The sequence below is a fragment of the Centruroides sculpturatus genome, unplaced genomic scaffold (assembly GCF_000671375.1).
Source record: "Centruroides sculpturatus isolate CEXI.00-Female unplaced genomic scaffold, Cexi_2.0 scaffold656, whole genome shotgun sequence".
Lineage (NCBI taxonomy): Eukaryota > Metazoa > Arthropoda > Arachnida > Scorpiones > Buthidae > Centruroides > Centruroides sculpturatus.
The window spans coordinates 48,888-72,120 of NW_019384824.1; the positions used below are offsets into that span (position 1 = coordinate 48,888).

A 23,233-nucleotide genomic window follows, 5' to 3' on the forward strand; every position below is an offset into this window, starting at 1 on the left:
TTGTTCTTTTATAAAAGTTTAAAAATCAACCCTAATAAAATTTCTATGCTGCAAAACATAGGTATATTTATTAATTGCACAGTAATTATCATTTTAATTTTTCTCTTTTTGGTAATAACACTAAGGCATAAATTAAATGGCATCATTTACTTTTCATTACAAAAAAAATTTTATTTCATTCCATCCCACAAATCATGTTTTGCTCCTCCTTGTTGCCCTCATTTTGTACTCAACAGAAATTACACATTGACCCTCAGGACACAATAAAATATTGGGTTGAACCGAAAGTTTGTTCAGTTTTTATAAAGAAATAAAATATACTATTTTGAAATAAATAAAAATTTTTAATCCACTACGTATTCACCCTTCTATTCGATAACTTTACGTCATCTGACAGGTAGTTTCATAATTCCATCTGTGTAGAATTGGTTGGGTTTCTGATTCAAGAAATTATCGATGTGGTTTTTGATACCTTCTAAAGATTGAAGTTCTATGCCATTTAAATTATTCTGCAATGAATGAAAAAGATGATAGTCTGAGGGAATAACTGGATGTTTTGAGTTATCCTGCATAAAGTCTAGAAGTTTTTGGTGCGTGTTTAACAATACGTGCAGTCTTGCATTATCATGATAGTATACTACTCTCCATTGATTTGCAAGTTCTGGATGTTTTTGATGCACTGCAGCCTTTAGTTCATTCAGTTGGAGACAATATTTATTGGAATTAATTGTTTGGTTGTTGGGTAAAAGTTTGTAATAAAGAACCCCTTTCCAGTCCCACCAAACTGAAATCATTACTTTTCTGGGATGCAAACCAGCTTTAGGTTGCAGCACTGGAGGATCACCTGGCTTACTTCAAGATCTCTTATGTCGAATATTGTTGTAAACAATCCATTTTTCATCGCCTATTATTAATTGCTTTAAAAAGGGATCGTCTTCATTGTGTTTTAAAAGTGAATCACATACAGAAACACGCTCAATAAGGTTCCATTCACTTAATTGATGGGGTACCCAAACATCATAACAGGAAGTGTATCCAAGGCTAGCCAAATGTCTGACAACAGGTGTTTGGAATATTTTTAAAATGTTTGCTATCTCTCATGTTGTTTTATGCTGATCATTTTGAATTAAAGCCATTCTGGACTCGTTTTCTGTGGTTGAAGGCCGTCCTGACCAAGGTGTATCTTTGACAGAAAAATCTCCCTCCCTGAATTTTGAAAACCATTTCTGCATGTTCAATCAATAACTGCATCCTCTCCATATACACCACATATCTTTTTTTGAGTTTTTGTTGCATTTTTTCCTTTTTGGAAATAATAGAGCATGCGATGTCGAAAATGCACCTCTTACCTTCCATTTTAATGTTTTTTCTTTTTTCTTGAAAGATAACAAAATTTTAAAAAACAGCTGTAATTAAACTTTCGTAATAAATGTTCGTAATGTCAACCTAAACAAGTTAAAACTTGATAAGCACGACAAAGGCACCACAGACGAGCAATTATGTAAATACCCAAACAAACTTTCGGTTCAACCCAATAATTTCTAAAATGGCAATATAACTTAGGAATGACCATTGATACAGAGGTTTCTTCATATCTGCCACATGTTATCTCATAGAGCACAGCATCACAAACTGATAACAAATAGTTAAAAGATTTCCCATGAAAGTGCAGATTTAATATTCGTATTAAAATAATGTTTTCCATATTTTAACATGTTGGATTATCCGTGATCGACCAAAACTGATGCAGCAATCGATCGGTCAATCAAAATTTACTTGTTGGCCATGCCTGATATACATAATGTAAACTGACCCAATTTACTTCAGTCACCAGACAATCTGCAGGATTATCCATCAGGCTATTTTAATGCTAGTAATTAATTAAATACAAATCAGTTTGGCAAGAGATAGGCTGTTGTCCCCATCATCCTACAGTAAATTTAATAACTAAAAATAAATTAATTTTAATTTAGAATATTTTGGAAGATATGAATCTGCCCAGAGTAGACTCAAACATACTGTGCAGATGTATTGACAATTATGCTACCTGGACATCTGTCTGATCTGCACTTCCAGAATTATTAGTTAATTAATTAATTTAAATATAACCATACTGGTCATTTAGAATATTTTAAATTAAAATTAATTTATTTCTAATTATTATATTTATCAAAAGATGGCAGCATAACCACCTATCTTTAGCAAAATTGATTTGTATTTAATTATTTACCAGCTTTAGAATAGCCTGATGGATAATTCAGCAAATAGTTTGGAGATTCTTTCATTTATAAATATTTTTATAAGATTTGATATAATGCAAGATTAAGTTATTTCTTTTTATGTTCTTTTTAGCATTCAATTCTATAATGTATTTATAACAGAGTAATTAATTTTTACTTTTCTTTGTATAATGGCAATATTATAATGACTATTAATTTAGTTGTATAGCATGCAAAATATCAAAATATATTGACCATTGATCTATTTGGAATTAAAATACTTATTCTAGGAAGTGAATATCAAATGTAGTGATGTATTTTTATTGCTTTAACTAAATTTAAAGACTGCATTTATTATTTTAGGACTGCTGGGTATTTCTTGGATACTGATGCTCAGATATGTCGGAACGGAGCCGAGCCGCAAGAATGACGTTGCAAAGGAGGCCGAAAAATACGAGTATAAAGTGATGTCTAACATTCCATGGTTACTCTTTTTTAAACACACCGCTTTCTGGTAAACATAAGATTTTTTATAACTTATTTTGAAAGTTAATGGAGAGGGAGATTGATTATTACAAAAATGATATGTGACAGACTGTTGTGTGTAAAAATAGTTTTGAATCCATGCGTAACATTGGATTATTTTGTCTTAATTCAATGCAAATGCCAATGACAAATTATTTGTCAAGGTAATAAATTCATATCTAACTAATATCAAATATGTTTAAAACAAAAATAGATAAATCTGTTTAGTCAAGAATTGTGTTTAAGTAATTTTTTGTTCTTATCTCTCCATCTTCTATTATTTAAATTATAAAACAGAACTTGATTAATGAAGGTAGAGAATTCACATGTGTTTATCAATCTGGATTCTTACATTAATTATTGTTTGGCTACCAGCAAATCAAAAAATAACATATCTTAGTTATTTGTTAATTTTTAAAATCCTTATTATATGCAAATGTTTATATAAAACTGCCAAACATGCTATAAGAAACAGTAGCATGTTTGTATTATTTAAAGATGATTATTCTTTGAAAAATTAATAATTTATTTTTACATACTATTTTAATTGATTTGAACTTTCATTTACAGTAATAATATATATGGGGTACCCAAACATCATAACAGGAAGTGTATCCAAGGCTAGCCAAATGTCTGACAACAGGTGTTTGGAATATTTTTAAAATGTTTGCTATCTCTCATGTTGTTTTATGCTGATCATTTTGAATTAAAGCCATTNATATATATATATATAATATATATTTTTTTATTTAGGTCAATGTTGTTTGCTCACCTTAGCGAAGCGAATTCGTTCTTCATTCTTCTCAATTGGTTACCGACTTATTTTGATGAAACTTTTCCTCGAGGAAAGGTATAATACATCATTTTCATCTTAGACTTTGCTTACATTTCTTGTTAAATTGTGTAAATTAATAATTATTGTATTTTTATTTTACAATTAATACTGCAATTTTTCTTCACAGAATTATTTGATTAATAACTAATAAATCAATTATATCTCAATAGGGTTGGGTTTTTAATGTCGTGCCTTGGATGATCAGTCCAGTGTCGTCGATATTGGGAGGGTGGCTGGCGGAATATCTCATTGCCAAAGGCGAGTGCTCCGATTTTTAACTTCCGAAACTTTGAAATTAAATTTTCATGAAATTTTAATTATTTGAAATTCTGTTTGTTGTTTTAATGAAATAATTTTTTAATTAACTGTGAAATTAGCATCTATATATAATCAATTTATATTTACTTCTTTTTACCTGATATCAGAAATTACCAAATTGATTCATGTCAAAATTCTTGTCATCTTTGCATATGCATTTTCAATAATTTTAACCATTAAACAGTTTTTTTTGAAAGTCAATCTGTTAAAACTCAAATGAACTGTAATCGTGTTCATACAAAAAATATACAGAATTGATATTTAAATTCTATCAGTTCTGTATGTTATGTTTTTGTTTGAACACAGCTATAGCTCAATTGCATTTTGTATTTAAATTCTCCAATCTACTTAAATTAAAAATTAATTACAGAACAATTGTAACAAAATAAGAGTTGCTTGTGTAAACAAATTATACAGTTAAAAAAATACACGTATTTATGGTATTAGTATTATAGCAACTATACAAGATATGTACTATGGACATGCTTGGGTTAGCAAATATATACCTTATTATCAAGGCTTAGTGTAGCAGTTTCTGAAATATGGGATGTCTCTTTACACTGTCCAGAGTTGGATGATTACACAGTGTCAATAAATATTGATTCCCACATGATAAATAAATGTCAATTTCTATGCTGTTGGAGGAGCTGCGTGTTGACCTAAACACAATGAAAATAAGACATTATTGAGTTGTTAAGCAATATATTTATGGTTGTGTATATTTATATTGAGTTGTCCAAACTAGCTTTAGTTTGGTTGCCTTATCTTATGTACACTAAGATTCTGTCTGCAGCACAACACAGTATGTAGTAACATCAGTTGGGATGTTTTTAAAGAGTATCTCTTAGATACCCAATTTTTTCACAAGCTTGTAGGGATCTCCATCGTTACAGAGTAACCTGTAGCAGATCATCCGGGACATAACAAGATAGATAGATTATGTGAGTTTGAATTATGAGATTATTATCTTTGGGTGTATATGAGTGCCAGTGAATTCTATTCAATGTTCAAATTACATATGCCTAAATATGACAGAATTGATACCCATTGTAAGTTCCTGCCTGTTTTTGTGATTTGTTTCTAATCGTTATTTCCAGATATAGTATATCAATTGAAAAACACTACTCTGAGCTATTCTTTCAACTGTCCTTTTTGGTACAAAGTATTATTAGTTTTTCATTTTGACCATTCTGCAATTTGCCTCAAATAATGTGGGACAATATTTATATTTTGAGGTTTGTTTTTATCTTAACAATTTTCAAATATATTGGCAACAAATTCATTTAGTTTTTGCATTACAGTTTATTTGAATTTTTACAAAATGATAAATAAATGAAATTTTAGAACTAAAGTTTAATGAAAATAAAAAATTGCCTTCTAAAAATGGTTTATTATACATTTTAATTAATTTAAATGCAAATGTAGTAGATTGATTTCTGTCACAGCTTGCCAAATAATGTACAATTAATATTGCATATTGAAAATATTCTGTTACATGTCAGAGGGACAGAACTCATTTTCATAAGATGTGCATTATTTGTGGCAAAATGACATCAGTGGCATTGTCATCACATCTCTTTTTTGATTCTCGGGTGGCTTGAGTTATATGTATGTTTCCAAATACAAATGAAGGAAATTTTACAATCTAAAATTTTTAATATAATTTTACAGCAGAAATAAATTAGAAATATTTTTTGTATGACCGACTTTTTGTAGAATATTAATTTAAAAACATTGTAAAATGTAATTCTGATAAATTGAGTAAAAATATGCCAAATAAGCTGCAGACAAAAAAGTTATGCATCGATAGAATTGTCTGGTGTGCGGCTAAATCCTCAGATGGGCACGTAAATGATTATGGTTCAGGTTTTATTACAAACCAGGTGATGTTACTGGAATGTCTTAAAATTGCTATCCCTGTATCCCATAAAAAGGCTTGCTGTTTTCAGAATATTTGGCATACCTGTTGTTTGGAAGGCTTTGAATGCCAGATGTGCCCATGGATAATGGAATCTGATAAAGGCCATGTCGCCCAATAGTGAGATGAGCACAAATGGCTGCAATGGCATCTTTGTTCACTGTCCAGAGATGGGAAGAAGCCTTGCTACAAAATGCTCTCTCTCCATATTATTAGCAAACAAATTTGCATGAGTTGCCTTTCAGGGAAGGATTGCAAATTGTAATGCTTGATTCTACACCATTAGGGCTTCCCGGGTATGTCCGTCACATTTCTTAGTCTCCACATTCATTGCCCTTAGAGCACTCATGGATCTAGACGGGTACCGGTTTCGGTTGTCTACAGGTACAAGGGATTTTGAGTAGCAGTTGCAATATTCTCCTTCAAACCCTTTCACTCAACTTACCAATACACTATGCACCACGCTTATCTGGGCAAGAGTAGGATCTGAAGGTTCCTTTTAAATTGAATCATTATTTTAAGATAAATTGTCCATTTGCTATGACGGAGGCATCAGAATCAAACAAAACTTTCTCGGTGCTTAACTTTTTTGTCAACAAGTATACGTTGCCTGCTTGCTTTTAGAACAAAATGTTTTGATATTAAAATTATTCTACTAAATTTTGATTATAGATAAGTAGAGTTCCTACAATATTCCTACAATGCATTAAATATTTATTGACAGATCACTGTTAATATGATATTTTAACATGTAATATTGTTTTGGTTTAATTTTTGAATTTATTTTTTACAGGTTGGAAGATAATAGTGATCAGAAAAGTGTTAGAGGTAAATGTGTACTATTATTTTAATAGAGAGCTAAAAAATATAGTAAAACCTGTATAAACTGGGATTGTGTGGTACAAAATTTTTTCCCGATTTCTGAATAGGTTTTAGTATTTTTCGCTGTTATCTAGTATAGTTAAAGAGTAAAACAAATGTCATGCAGTTATGTGTATTTTTCTGTAAAACCATTTTTACATATAGAGTTTTATTGTTAGGTTTAATTCAAAATATGATTCTGACCAAAGATGGGCAGGTATATTTGACCAAAAAAAGTTGTCATTCACGAGAGCTTCTGCCACATATTCAAATACTTCTCGGATGTAATCCATATGAGCTCTTATGATGGTAAACGAGCTGGTTTGAGTACGGAGAACTTGTGTCTTGCTCTGCCATCAGAAATTGTAATTTCATTATGGTAATTCAGAGTCCAAGTTATTCTGTATTATAAATTTTTGACAAATTATAATCCTCTAATTTATAATTATAGAGATTGAAGTTAATGATTAATGATTAATGTGTAAATTGACTTGTTTTAGAATACTTTGTATTTGTTATTTATTAACTAATCTGTATGAGATAAATTAATAGCACCATGTTGCAAAATTATGTTTCCAAGGATTGAGAACAAGCAACAAACACATTCTCAGTTCGTAGAAGTATTTGATTGTGTCCCATTGTTGCTTGATCTTTGTTTCTGTGGAAAGGTTCAAAATAGTTTTCATGTTCTGTGATGACTGTTACTCCTAGAAGCATTTTTTGCTTCATTTAAGTTATGTTCTTTGTTTTGAAAAACCTCTTCTTGGCTGTTAGTAAAATTTAACAGAAAATTGCTGTGTTTAGACAGGTTTTACTGTAGTATAATGTTTTAGCATGAAAATCTTATTCTTGTTCACGTAAAGGAGACAGAATAAAATACATTAATCATGTCTAAGTTATCATAGATAACAATATCGATTATTCAGAATGAAGTAGTAAACAATTTTAAGAAGTTTTGAGATTAGATTAAGATATACATTTGTTATATTTAGTAAATACATAACATTTTGGAATTCCATCGACAAGATTATCATTAATTTCCACTACCAAAACAAATGTAAAATAGTTTTTTTCTTCTCTGTACAATTGATTGAATCCATACATGTTGCTCTGCATCTGTCTCCCACTGTTTATTTTATCCAGTCCTATCAATCTTTTTCTTACTAATTGTTTTTCATAGTTGTCTTTTATTGGTATCACAGGCTACTTCACTACCTATCATAAGATCATGCTGTTCATTCTCTGTTAATAAAAAAGTAATATATAGTATAATACACTGTAATTAGTTTAAAAACCAGTCATTCTAATATTTCTTAATAACATCTAAATTGTTATAAATACAATAAGAATTAAAAAAAAACTATTACAATGGAACCCCATAATCCCTGTCCCAGAAATATGAAAGATAGACATATGGAAAACTTATAAATGCAAAAAGTCAAAGAACTCCTAAACAGAACATTGCAGCTTGCAAAACTAATTTGATTTCTACAAATTGGCATACAGTGCTCATTGTGCATTCCATGAGAATATTCTTTGAGTTTACTTAAAAGATTCAATAAGATATTAAGATTTTCAAATACAAAAAATTGGTACTTTCCTTTTACATAAAAATGCTATACTTCTTGTGGCTGTCAACTTGATAAAGTTATCATTTATAACATGACATCCACAGCTACTACTGGCTTTTGCTTTGCTGATTTTCAGTCATCTTTGGTCTTCTGTAAAGTAAATGCCATGAAAATGACATCTAAAAGAAAGAAAGTAGTTGTTATGATGGAGAAGAAATTAGAAATTTAAAATAAATAATACAGTTTATATACATTTTGTCATTAATTAATGAACTTTCCAGATAATCAGGATCAGTCCAAGTCCAGTTCCACTTTAATTAATCTGGAATATGCAAAAATTGTTTTAAAAATATTAATATTTTTAAAAATTATCAGTTAATCCATTATTTATATCAACTTTAATGTACAAGTAACAGAGTAACAGTCTAATTTTAATATCAAATTAAAAGCTGTATCCACATCAGAAAGGAATTACTTACCTTATAGATTTATTTAAAGTAGCTTTAATTAATTGCCAACTAATTTTACATAACCCATGAAGAATCCAATGGTTTCAATTATTTAATTAGATAAATATCATTCTATTTAATAAATGTGTTTTTTTCATAATAAAATTTAATAATCTTAGCCAAAGGTAAAATATTAATATATATACATTTTTAATGTTCTCGTCGTCCAGGCATCCTCTCAGATCTCGAAAGCGTGTCTGTTGGTTGTCATCGGATATCTACAGAACTACACCTGGGCGCTGATATGTCTGTCGCTGGCAGTGGCCGCGGGAGGCCTGCACGGAAGTGCCGTATTTATGAATCCTCAGGATATCGCTCCTCAGTATGCCGGATCAGTATTTGGTAAATATTGAAATAATTATTTGAGTACTTTTGCTTCTCTTATTAATTCTCTTCCAATTTAATTCCTTTGTAATGAACTTTAAATTTTAAAAATTGTTGTTTTTAATAAATTATCAAAATAAATATATGGAATTTTGAATGAATTAGATCAAGTACAAAAATGTAAATTTGCATTCAATAACTGATTTTGGGATACAGGTATCCCTTGTATAACACTGTAGTTATGTTCCAAGAAAGTGCCATGTTATGCGAATTCATGCTATACAAATCAAAATCTAGAGATAGAATAGTATACTTTTGCTAACTTTTGGAACCTATTTTGTTACAACAATCAACAATTAACTAAAAATCACAATTTAAAAGTATTGTATTACGCATTAATATTAATTTTAGTTAAACGAGGACATTTTTGTTTTTACAAAGTATTGTCATCTACCAAGCTTTTTTGTCGATGTTGGTCAGAGTATTGGCAATGTCTTCATTTTTCTTATTTTTATTTTGTCATCCATATAAAATATTGTACAATAAAAATATGTTCAGTTGACTACTGAACAATTATTTCGTCCGAATTTGTTCTAATACCAAATTGTTGAAGTTGGGAACAGTTTGAGCTGAGCTATTGCTGTATTTACGAATGATTATTTACCTATGGTTAAAAAAGGTTTATTTAAAAATTTATAGGTAAATGTTATTAAACTTAACACGGCATGTAAAGCCTAATGAAAATTACATGTTTTGAAAATAATAATTGTGGCTATTGTATCATCTGAAATTATTTTTTTTTATTTTGCACAAACAAAATAGATATATTTATATAATACACAATAATAATAATAATAATAATCAAAAACCTAACTATTGAAATATAATTTTTATATTAAAAATTATAACGACTAGTGATATCTAGTTTAAAAAATATTCCGATGCTGAAACGAGATATCTCAGGTCAACCGGTCAAGGTCAGAGGTCACAACCCTGAGGTATCTCGGGAATAACACAGGACAGGTTAAGGTAGCTCAGTTTTACACAGGACAATCCATAGAATTCCTCACATAATTGGCTCATGTAATAGTTTTTTGGGCACTATTTACAGTTCCCAAAAAAGCACGGTTTTGTTATATAATAAATACCATGTATGCAAGAAGATAAAAATTTTGATTTTGAAAGGGAGCAGGATATATGCCAATTTTAAATTGCAATTACACTCATGACTATGAAGCAGCGGGGAAGGTTACACAAAACTTTTTTCTAGCACACGCTGAGTTATAAGCAAGAAAATATGATAATGGTTGACTATCTATACTAATATTATAAAGAGGTAATGTTTGTAAGTATATAAGTTTGTATGCTGCAGGTAATCTCCAAAACTACTCACCCAATTTCAAAAATTCTTTCACCAATATTTAGAATGGAACTTCAGGGTGGACATAGGCTGTATATTATTCCGTTAAACATTCATATAAATTAAGATATAATCTACGTTAAGGCTTTTATGTCCAACAGATGGCGCTATGAGTACAACATCCTAAGTTTGCTTTTCTGTGAAAATGAACTAAAGCAGATCATCATCTATCTATTTATATAAATAAAAATGTAATGTTCATTTGTTCCTACCAATTCCTTTGAAATTTTGACACAATGCTGCATTCGAATAAGCACGTGTTTTTATATAATATACATGTCGAAATTCAACCCCACTGAAGGGAGATGGTTAGGATTAATTAAGGCTTACGGTAAAGAACTCTGCTTCTATTTATACCATTTTAGATGCGGGTTTTTGATTGCATTTTAATAGGGTACGTCAAGAGAATGTACACTAAGAAGAAATTTTTTGAAAATTCCCCCTCACGGGGGAAGTGTTATAAATTTATAATAGATACATTTTGAGCCACAACAACGTGTGGCAGGGTCTGCTAGTATAGTATAGTTAGGTACAACTTATAAACAAAATACTTTTTTTTTACAGGTATAATGAATACGGTTGGAGCCATTCCTGGTAAGTTTGTAAAATATTTATTTTTGAATTCAAATAATTAATATTCTTTTATAACATTTTTTATCACAAATAGTTTTTCATTTTAAGAAATAAAAAATAAATATTTATTTAATGATGGGAGAAGACAAATTATTTCTTTTCTTAAAGAAAATATTTGGAACTGGTGGGTACATTACGAAAGTTAATTTCACTACATACTTATTAGCACACACCAATCGAAACCTGATATTAAGCAAATATTCAAAGAAACATCATCACTAAACCTGTTTTTTTTTAAAGCTACATGCCAACCAATGCCGAATATTATCGGGCTAGAAACTATTATAGCAGTTTCTAGCCCGATAATATTTGGCATTGGTTGGTGTGAAGCAAATATACATCCACAATTGCAAATATGCAATAATCATTTATGGCAGTTGTGGATGTATATTTGTATTTATTAGTTTTAAAACATTTCTGTACTTGTGATAAGTGTTCCAACTCCTAAAGTTTAGTTCTTTTTTCCACTCTTACTTTTCTTAGAGAGCACCTCATTAGTACCCAAATGACTTAGTGACTTGGTTGTCATCTGTTTTGAGTTTGTTTGATTTTAAAACATTTGTCATTAATGGATACTGTATTTTGTCTCCCCCTCCACTCGGTTCATTGTGCTTTACCAGTCTGAATGGTTGCCATTTCTATTATTTTTATTTTTGGGTAATACTGCATGGTTCGAAAACATGGAGCATTACCCAAAAATAAAAATAATAGAAACGGAGTCCTATACCTTGACAACGGAATGCCATCGACTGCTAAAGTTGCAAGATTGCCAGTTCTTGCTTCTATTCTCAGAACTGTTCATTGCAAATAAAAAGCTAAAAAAAAGCACATGCCATATCAAATTTTCATTTAAAACAACAAATCTTTAAATTCATAATGTTTTGCTAACTATTTGAATATAATATCTAAGCCTTTTGTTGTTCTCATTTGTGAGGTTTCTTTTTATGCTAATATTGGAGCCTAAAGTTTTATTTTAAAAAATCTAAATTTACCTTGTAATTTTTATACTTTGCATTATATCACAAGTATGAAGTCTTTTAATTAAAAATTTTTAGACTATTACATTATTTTCAAAATATAAAAATTTTAGAATATTTTCATGTATCATTTTTTTTTTCATTTCAATATTGCACAAATCTCAGAAATTTAGTAAATTCTGTAATGATATAACTAACAGTATAAAGCATATGTCTTGATGATATATGTAAAACAACATGATAATTTTAAAACATTGGTTTTCTTTCAGGTTTTGTCGGGGTGTATCTGGCCGGTTACATTTTAGAGACTTCGGAAAGTTGGAGTACTGTTTTCAATTTGACCGCACTGTTGAATGTTTTGGGATGTCTGAGTTTTGTTATATTTGGCATTGCCAAGCCGATCGTTCCGGAAACAGAAGATAAAGTACTGCACACATGAACTTAACGGGTAAATATTTTCTTTCCGGTTGCATTACCATATTTAAGATACAAGTTTTCTTAATTAATTAATATTTAGAGGCCTAGAAGCATTATTTTATTTAATATTAGTCTACTGTGACTATAATCTATTGTACTGATTTAATTTGCTGACGAAATTAGAGATTTGATTGGCCTCTTGGTTCAAAAGAATAAACTTTTATTTTGCCCGCATGCAATATTTTCATATATTTTGCAACTTTTTCCCCTTTGTCGGCAGGTATTTTATCACACACTTCAATTATACAATAAAAAATTTTTCAAAAATTTATAAAATTTAAACCATAATCACCTTCTTAAAATACAATGGAACCTCGAAAACTCGGCTCTCGATAACCCGGCACTCCGGATAACTCGGCCTCACCTGGCAGGGCAAAAAAATCCTTAGTTAATTAATTTTCATTATAGACAGCTTTATAAAAGTATAAAAGCTCTCATAAAGTATTTTTCTGAGGTCTGTCTTATCAGGTAAATTACTGTACACAGTGTATTCATTAATTTTCATTTTCATGTAGTAAAGGCTCTATGCCTTCATAAAGGACGTACTTTTCCTTTGTTTAAGGGTATTTGGGCAGTTTATTCTCTGTTATATTTGTAAGTAAACAATACATACAAGTACAGTACATTATTTTCTGAGGAAACACTCGTACTTATTTTTTTAACCCCATTCCCGATAACCCGGCATTTTCACAGACTCGGCTACCCTTCGGTCCACATTAGGCCGAGTTTTCGAGGTTCTACTGTACTTAGATAACTTATGCTTAAGTCTTCCTAGTTTTTTCCAATTCCTGAAGGATAAAATTCAAAATACTTTTTTTTTTCCTTTTTTTTAACCAGGCTAAAAGTGAAAAATTATAATTAATTAATTAATATTAATGCAATAACAGCAATGTTTTCTTTTTAAGATGCCCTTTGTGAATATAATTGTTCCATTTCAAATATATAATAACGGAAAAGAAATGTGTGTGTGTGTGTGTTCATAAAGTTGTCTTTTAAACATATTAAAGAAAAAATATTTTATTTAAATGGAAAGCTGCAATTTTATACAAAACTCACAGCCTTTTGTGCCCTAATAAGATGGGTCTTCACTCACGACACTCTGCTTGAGCTACAACATATAGAAGATATAGCTGTTAAACATGGCTACATACATATATACATACAAGAAATACTTTGGCTGTACACGAGGTGTTTAGCCCGCAGAAAAGAAAGTAAGGGAAAGGGGAGGGGGAGAGGAGAAAGGTAGGATCACTTTGAACAGTGTACAGTACATAAGGCCACAGTACCCTCTATGTTTGATGTTGGCATGCAGTTTTTAGGCTGCAAGGCTGTAGTCCTCCAAAGGGTCTAAAAGAATACCCGAGTATAGCAAACACCAATGATTCAGTGCCACCATAAATAGCTAAGCGTAGAAGTTAGTAGGAAGACTTATAACCAGGGCTGTGGAGTCACTTAAAAATCTACTAACTCTGACTTTGCCTTAAGTCCCCCTCTAGTTGGAATTGGATGGTGTTACCAAAAGAGACCTGGAAATTCTGATGTCATCACGTGACCTTAGAATAAAAGATTCAATAAATAGAGTTCAAATAAAGATAGAACACAGAGGAGTCTTTTAGCAATGACACAGTCAATATATAAATATGTATTCAATAATTTTTACTTTTTCGGCTGTTATATATAACAGAGGGAAAGCGTAGCACTCGGTCAAAAAATGACCCCTCCTAAATTTTTTCATTTTTTGACTCGGGACACCTTGAAATTTTGAGATACATAGAAAAAAGTCTCAAATCTTTTGCATGTGTGGGGCATGATTTTGTTCAACCTGTTTGAAGCCTAATAACTAGTGTTGCAACGAATAGTATATTCGGCCAGGAGCGTGGCTGAATATTCAGCCAAACTATTCGGCTCGATTAGCGCACGTACGAAAATTGGCATGCAAACCGTATTATGGCAAGGACCCTGCTCTCTATTGGCCCACTGTCACTACGCTTTGCCAATCATGTTAATTCTTGACAGTTCAGACAAGAGCGTCATGGCAGTATGTGATAAGTGATGATATCAAATGTGGATAACAATGAAATGACCTACATGTGTAAATAACGGAAGAAGAACAGAGAAGAACCGCAAAGTGAAAATATGAAAATAAATATGAAATTGAGTTGATAACATAATCAAACAAGCCGAGGCAGCTTATTGGCTCGAAATTTGTGGCCATCAATGCCAAACAATTGTTGTCATAGACTTCGGAAAGATAAATGCTCGTAATGAAAGTCACTTAGCGTGCACGGGCGAAAGCCTGGGGTCATTCGGGCTACCAAGCTGTTTCGAATCTGTGAAATCATAACTGTGACTTATACCGACGTCCTATCTGTCTCTTTTCTCCGTTATCACCAGACTATAAGTCACGTAATTATAAAATGGAAAATCTATGACGGAAAAGTGACGAATCGAAAGTATCGCGAGGGCGTATTATGATGTATGCATAGGCATACGTGGACTAGAGCGATATAGGGAAGAGCAAAGACGAGCGTTTAAAAAGAAGGATAGGCAGGGTCAGACCCTCANACGTAATTATAAAATGGAAAATCTATGACGGAAAAGTGACGAATCGAAAGTATCGCGAGGGCGTATTATGATGTATGCATAGGCATACGTGGACTAGAGCGATATAGGGAAGAGCAAAGACGAGCGTTTAAAAAGAAGGATAGGCAGGGTAAGACCATCAGATGTGCGATGATTCTCGAATGAATACAGTCGACCCCCCTATAATTACGGTCCCTATAATTACGATTCCTATAAAACTATGAAAAAATATACGTATTTTGGAAATGTTGAGTTGGATTAGTGTAGAATCGATTAATTTTATGGAAGAAAACCTTTCAATCAGCCATAGTCCGTAAACTTGACACGTGTCGGCTGTGATTGGAACGACTTGTAAGAAATCGGATTCCTAATAAATTGGAACGTATCTTATAGGGGGGTCGACTGTATGTGTGTACGTGTGCTGATCTTTGTAATTATTAGTCACTTGTATTCACAATTTATATTATGTTCTTTTTTATTTTGTGCATGTTACAAGTTATAAATAAATATAAACAAACAACACTAACCCGATAACATTAAATCTAAATACCAAAATGATTAATTTACTGTGTTTTTTGTTATTTCTTACTCCTGTTTTTAGGTATTTGGCCGAATACTGAATAGTAACTTAATATTCGTTACATCACTACTAATAACTACTGTGGTTTGGTTTTTAAATCTGAGTTAACACAGGAGTTATTAAGCGTCAAAGTGGTTGAACTAAATTGTGCCCCCATACACATCCTAACATCTTAACAGGTTTCACTATACTCTTATAAAATGACAAAAACCTTACTTTTGAGGGTAGAGACGAGTTTTATTTTTTTAAAAATTGTGAATGCTAATAACGAGTAAAATATTCATTAAGTTCAACCACACTGGAGAAATGACACATGACCTTCTCTGTCTTCACCCTGTCGACCTTTAATGCTATTAAATTTTGGTTCTTAATTATTGCCACTTTATATGCAAGCTACAGTACCAAATTTTGTTTCTTAAACTTTATTTTCTGTTCTGAGATAAACAATATCTCAGAATGGGTAAAGAAATTAGACACCAACACACATGCGTGCAAATTTTTCCCCTTTTATTGACTTTTTGGGGGTTCAGGAGGTCTCCAATCGTGTAGATTTGCAAAAAAAACTGGGAGGGTCAAATTTGACATGATTCCAATACTTTTTCATTTCATATACGTAAAAAGGAGTCGGAGTTTGTGGATTTTTTGACGACTCGAACTCCACAGCCCTGCTTATAACTACTTAATGCTAATGAAACTGAACATGAGTGTGAATCTTAATACTACTTCACAGCTAGACAGACAGTGTGAAAAAACAAATGAACACAACGACAAACTAGACAAGACAAATACAAATTTGGGGTCGTGCGTGTTTATTTATTAATTTATTTAATTTATTTTTTTTTTCAAACATTAACTTACTAACTGAACTAACCTACCATAACCAGAAATCAAGCTAAAAATCCCTAATCTAACTTACAACTAACTTAAACTAACCAAATTTAGACCAAAAAGAAGACGGAAAATAAGAATTAAAATACAAGGTAGAAAGCAGCTAATTGCCATCTGTGCCCCCAGAGAGTGTGCTCCCAAGAGCCCCACTAAAGGATATGAATGTGAGTAGATGATGGAACATTGTACATGTGTGAATGAGATGGTGCAAGTTGCAAGGCCAGTTAGACCCTTCAAGAATAGCAGCTCTCATTAAACTATCCCTAATGTGATTGCACCTATTGCAGCAAAAAACTAAGTGAAGTGGTGTTTGGTCCTCCAGAATGCCACAATCGCATTGTAGATTGTCCCCGAGGTTAAATCTGTGCAAGTATTGCTTAAAGTTGCTGTGTCCTGTAAGTAGCTGAGTGATGGTGTAACTAGGGTAAAAGTGACGAATAATCACAGTAGTGTCAACCTTGCGGATGAAAGTGTAGGTGAGTCTACCAGTGATGTCACGGTCCCAGCTGTCTTGCCAGAGAATGAAGATTTGCTTCTTGACGTGATTGTCGATGTATGAGGTAGGAATGTAACTGAAAGTACTAGTGACTGAAGACTTTGCAGCTTGTTTGGCAAGATGGTCAGTGGTCTTGTTGCCGAGAACCTCCGCATGACCTGGGACCCATTGGAAATCTATTGTAATGTTGTTGTCTAAGTATCTGAGAATGTGGTGTATGAGATGGACGAGTTTTAAGCGACCATCAGACTTCACAATCCTGTGTAAAGCTACCCTACTGTCAGAATAAATGCGATAGTGTAAGTAGTGTCTTTTGTCCTTTCTACGCCTAATGCAAATTAAGCTCATATAAATAGCTAAAGATTCTGCCTGTGCTACTGAGCACTGTGTACCTAGACGGAAGCAAGCGTTGTGGCATTCATGGCTGGCCTAAGTTGGACTAAACTACAAAAGCGGCACCCACATTGTCACCCATCTTGGAACTGTCAGTGTAAATCCTAAACATGGGATGATCACCTGGATCTTTGAAGTAAACGTCAGGGGCAAGCTTGTGGGAGGGGTGGTAATTGTAAGTCGTGATGGTATTTTTGTCAATGCTGAATTTTTTGATATCATCGATCAAGGTCAAACTGGGGGAATCTTACCTACTCTAATCATTTTGTCGACATCTGAGTCACTATAATCTCACCAGGGTAAGGTGATGAGATTTTCCTGCCAAATAATGCATTTAATTTCTAAGTCGATAGGGGTCAGTCAACCCTGACATTACCAAAAGGGCACTAGTGGATGCGGTCCTATAAGCCTGCAATCCTTTCAACAGATAACATTTTTTTTATGGTTATGGACTTTATGCCATACAGGACTGGGGCCACGAGGCTACCAGAAATGCTGGCTGAATTGCACCCCTGTAAATAAGCTTAGTAGCAGTAGGGTCCAGGCCCCATGTGTTCCTAGCAATACTAATGAGGGTGTTGGCCATCTTTTTAACTTTGTCTGTGATGTACTTGATGTAGGATGTGACATCTCTCGTCAAGAATAATGCCTAAATATTTAATTTTCGTCGTTTGCTTTATTCTGTGAGCACCTATTCGATGGCTAAGCTTCCTGACAAGTGGTGCGTTCCTACCAACTATCATGCTTTCACATTTGTCTGTGTTAATGGGTTGCCTATGCTTAATACTCCACTGGTTAATGTTATTGAGAATGTCATTGCATATGTCCTGTAAGCATTCACTGTTCCTGTGTGAAGCTAGAATAATTGTGCCATCCACATAGCCCGATATGCGGCAGCCAGGAGGCAGGATGTCATTTAACTGCAGGATAGAGTTATAGGCTATGTTCCAGAGACTAGGACCAGACCTGGATCTCTGAGGACAGCTCCAAGTGATGGGTATGATTATGTTATTTTGTGTTGTATAAACACCTGCACTCCTGTCACTAAGATAAGATTGAAGAAGTTTGTAAAGATTTTGAGGGCAGTGATGAGTGTGTAATATGTGCAAGATAGAAGGCCACCAGGCATGATCAAAGATGCCTTTAAAGTCAATAGTGATTATTGCCATATGCTGATTATTAAGCTTAGCCTGGTGGATGGCAACTACAGTACCTTTTTGTGGTACTTTGAAACCGTGCTAGTAGTTATTAGTAGTAATTCAAACACAAATTATTATTGTATTTATTTTCAGGCACTTGGCAATTTTTATCATGTAAATGTATAAGAGAAAATCCATATAAAAAAGGTTTTTAAAATATTTTAGATAATACGAAACCGTATGTTTCTTAAAATAAAGAGTGTTAAGGGCCAAGAAGTTTTTGTAATTCCATAACAACAAGTAAACAAAGGCAATGGAAATTTGTGGTTTTAATATCTTGATAACCTGTAAATTAAAAAGGTATGTTTTTTTAAAAAACAATACCTAATATGTTTGTTGTTTATAATTTTATAGTGTTGTAACTTATGAACTTTTGTTTTTAGTTGGCTGAGGAGGGGTAATAAATGCCCAAAACGTGTGTAAATAATATCAACACGTATCAACTAAATAAAATTTGATGATAAAAATTGCCAAGTGCCTGAAAATAAATACAATAATAATTTGTGTTTGAATTACTACAGTACCTTTGTTTTTAGAGAAGCCAAACTGATTCTGGTGCAGGTTCTATGCTTGTGTAGATGCCAAATGATCCTATTAATCATTAGACCATCTAACACTTCCCAGAGTTGGGAGAAGGTAGATTGGTCTGTATTTTTTGTAAGTGTTAGTGCTGGTGGGTTTGGAAATCAATTTAACACTAGCCTTTTTCCACTGAGTAGGAAAAAGGCCAGTGTTCAAGAAGATATTGGAGAGAATTACAAACGCTGTAGGATTGGCCTCAAATGCGTGTTTAATCATCCTATGGGTTTTTATACCATCTTTGCCTGAAATCCTGCTTTTTAATTGGTCTGAAATGGTAGTCTCCCATAACTCTATTGCTCTCCATCTGTTGCTAGGGATGCAATTCGTGCTGCATGGTTCTCAAAACCCCTGCCCGGACCGCTCCCCCGGGGTCGGGTCATGCTCATTCTCAAGCGACTGTCCCATAAATTTCTGTCAATGTGTTTTTCTCCTATTTTGGAGAAGGCACAGCTGGGTTCACACAGTCCTAGCCACCACCCCCTCCAAAGGAACACTTGCATTTTCTGCTTTGAACTCTGTAAGGGGACCATCAAAATTTCCCTGGATGTCAATCTCATGCTCACCATCACAATCTACAATTGGGGATCTCTCAACTAGATCTTGGAATGCAACAATTAAATTGTATTACACGTCATTACTTCATGGCTCCAGTTCTATTTACAAAAATAAATCACCAGTTTATTGACACTGATTCGACAGCCAGTTTCCCATCCAAAGAGTGAGGTCCTGGCCTCACAATTCATACAAATGAAAGAAAGATGCTCAGTTGTGTTCTATCACAGATACTTATAATACAGGGTTATTAGAGCATCAAACTATCAGCATCTGTAGGAAAGCAACTGTGCATAGTCTACTGAATGTGATTTTAGCATCCCTAGTGGCAAAATACAGAACTAAAGAAAACTAACTTGGAAATCAACAGAGATAGACAAAAAATTCAATTACAAAATGTTTTAGCAAAAAAGATTAAGAAAGTAGTAAATATTTACGCACAAAACAATACAGACATAATGCAAAGTTTGTGCAGGACAGGTTCAATTAGCCTGCCAAATAATGTACGGTACAGTGTTCAAAGTATGCACCATCAGTGATGATGCACTTCTGGATTTAGGATAAAACATCTCAAACAGCATGCAGCATTACAGGAGTCACAGAATTATAGGCAGTCCGTTAAATCTGCCGTGGTGAAAGGTTCCATAGCATACATATGATCTTTCAGGTATCCCCAAAAGGAGAAGTCAGGTGGCTGTGTCCATTCTGTACAATCACCATAGTGGTAGCAATACCTAGCGGTATAGGATGGAGACAGTGAAAGTTAAACTCCCATTTTTTGTTATGGTGCCAAAATCTCTTAGAGAAATTAGTGTCTGACAAACAAACAATCCGCTGGATTATTTATTGAGTAATGGAAAAATAATAGACTAATGTAAAGATTATTATAACCATCTCTCTCTCTCTAATCTTAAGAAGGCAGCATAAAGCAATTATAAAATTAATGTGTTTCTAATCATTAAGTTGAATTTAGAATATTTTGGAAGAAAGATTGGCCTGGAGTGGGACTTGAACCCCAACTCCTGCTTGTCATGCAGATTGTTGCCAGTTCCACACCTCTGGTCTAACTATGTCTTAGCCAAATTGCTTTATGTCTACTGTACATACATATCCTCAGACTCATAATCCAAAAAGGGTGAGTTGTGGCAAAAAGGAGACTATAGTCCTACAAATCATTCATTCAGGAACTTTCTTCGTTCCTTCCTGTCCATACACAATCATGCCCAGTGGTGATATTCAGCGGGTTCGCACAGGTTCGGCCGAACCCGTTGTTAAACACGTAACATTTCTCAGTGATTTTGTTTCTTTTAAAAAATATATTAAAATATACGTATTATACTCCGTAACACTACTAAACTAGAGCCTTAAGCAACCCCGCCTAGTGCAACCTCCATCGACCGTTTCAATCTCGACTAAAACGAGGTTCAATCTCGATCGACTCGAGAGAGTTCTCAAAACTAGATCCAGNTTATTTAATGATGGGAGAAGACAAATTATTTCTTTTCTTAAAGAAAATATTTGGAACTGGTGGGTACATTACGAAAGTTAATTTCACTACATACTTATTAGCACACACCAATCGAAACCTGATATTAAGCAAATATTCAAAGAAACATCATCACTAAACCTGTTTTTTTTTAAAGCTACATGCCAACCAATGCCGAATATTATCGGGCTAGAAACTATTATAGCAGTTTCTAGCCCGATAATATTTGGCATTGGTTGGTGTGAAGCAAATATAAATCCACAATTGCAAATATGCAATAATCATTTATGGCAGTTGTGGATGTATATTTGTATTTATTAGTTTTAAAACATTTCTGTACTTGTGATAAGTGTTCCAACTCCTAAAGTTTAGTTCTTTTTTCCACTCTTACTTTTCTTAGAGAGCACCTCATTAGTACCCAAATGACTTAGTGACTTGGTTGTCATCTGTTTTGAGTTTGTTTGATTTTAAAACATTTGTCATTAATGGATACTGTATTTTGTCTCCCCCTCCACTCGGTTCATTGTGCTTTACCAGTCTGAATGGTTGCCATTTCTATTATTTTTATTTTTGGGTAATACTGCATGGTTCGAAAACATGGAGCATTACCCAAAAATAAAAATAATAGAAACGGAGTCCTATACCTTGACAACGGAATGCCATCGACTGCTAAAGTTGCAAGATTGCCAGTTCTTGCTTCTATTCTCAGAACTGTTCATTGCAAATAAAAAGCTAAAAAAAAGCACATGCCATATCAAATTTTCATTTAAAACAACAAATCTTTAAATTCATAATGTTTTGCTAACTATTTGAATATAATATCTAAGCCTTTTGTTGTTCTCATTTGTGAGGTTTCTTTTTATGCTAATATTGGAGCCTAAAGTTTTATTTTAAAAAATCTAAATTTACCTTGTAATTTTTATACTTTGCATTATATCACAAGTATGAAGTCTTTTAATTAAAAATTTTTAGACTATTACATTATTTTCAAAATATAAAAATTTTAGAATATTTTCATGTATCATTTTTTTTTTCATTTCAATATTGCACAAATCTCAGAAATTTAGTAAATTCTGTAATGATATAACTAACAGTATAAAGCATATGTCTTGATGATATATGTAAAACAACATGATAATTTTAAAACATTGGTTTTCTTTCAGGTTTTGTCGGGGTGTATCTGGCCGGTTACATTTTAGAGACTTCGGAAAGTTGGAGTACTGTTTTCAATTTGACCGCACTGTTGAATGTTTTGGGATGTCTGAGTTTTGTTATATTTGGCATTGCCAAGCCGATCGTTCCGGAAACAGAAGATAAAGTACTGCACACATGAACTTAACGGGTAAATATTTTCTTTCCGGTTGCATTACCATATTTAAGATACAAGTTTTCTTAATTAATTAATATTTAGAGGCCTAGAAGCATTATTTTATTTAATATTAGTCTACTGTGACTATAATCTATTGTACTGATTTAATTTGCTGACGAAATTAGAGATTTGATTGGCCTCTTGGTTCAAAAGAATAAACTTTTATTTTGCCCGCATGCAATATTTTCATATATTTTGCAACTTTTTCCCCTTTGTCGGCAGGTATTTTATCACACACTTCAATTATACAATAAAAAATTTTTCAAAAATTTATAAAATTTAAACCATAATCACCTTCTTAAAATACAATGGAACCTCGAAAACTCGGCTCTCGATAACCCGGCACTCCGGATAACTCGGCCTCACCTGGCAGGGCAAAAAAATCCTTAGTTAATTAATTTTCATTATAGACAGCTTTATAAAAGTATAAAAGCTCTCATAAAGTATTTTTCTGAGGTCTGTCTTATCAGGTAAATTACTGTACACAGTGTATTCATTAATTTTCATTTTCATGTAGT

General features: G+C 32.7%; 2 protein-coding genes and 1 long non-coding RNA gene across 7 annotated transcripts in view; 2 read left to right on the top strand and 1 right to left on the bottom strand.

Moving 5' to 3' along the window:
- Positions 1-12,825, top strand: part of LOC111629997 (solute carrier family 17 member 9-like) — a 29,426-nt gene extending 16,601 nt beyond the window's left edge. Inside the window, exons 6-12 of the mRNA XM_023373990.1 lie at positions 2,583-2,733; positions 3,498-3,594; positions 3,750-3,837; positions 6,609-6,643; positions 8,927-9,098; positions 11,065-11,094; positions 12,380-12,825. Coding sequence (XP_023229758.1) covers positions 2,583-2,733; positions 3,498-3,594; positions 3,750-3,837; positions 6,609-6,643; positions 8,927-9,098; positions 11,065-11,094; positions 12,380-12,549 — 743 coding nt within the window. The 3' untranslated portion in view covers positions 12,550-12,825. The remainder of the gene's footprint in view (positions 1-2,582; positions 2,734-3,497; positions 3,595-3,749; positions 3,838-6,608; positions 6,644-8,926; positions 9,099-11,064; positions 11,095-12,379) is intronic.
- Positions 6,612-23,233, bottom strand: part of LOC111629995 (platelet glycoprotein V-like) — a 129,862-nt gene continuing 113,240 nt past the window's right edge. For all 5 annotated transcript variants that reach the window (XR_002757439.1, XR_002757437.1, XR_002757436.1 and 2 more), the window contains 2 exons: positions 8,500-8,569; positions 6,612-8,426 (listed from right to left, as the gene is read on the bottom strand). The gene's annotated coding sequence lies outside the window, so the exon portion shown is untranslated. The remainder of the gene's footprint in view (positions 8,427-8,499; positions 8,570-23,233) is intronic.
- LOC111629999 overlaps positions 22,474-23,233 on the top strand; it is a 15,632-nt gene continuing 14,872 nt past the window's right edge. Inside the window, exon 1 of the long non-coding RNA XR_002757440.1 lies at positions 22,474-22,688. This is a non-coding gene — a long non-coding RNA (uncharacterized LOC111629999). The remainder of the gene's footprint in view (positions 22,689-23,233) is intronic.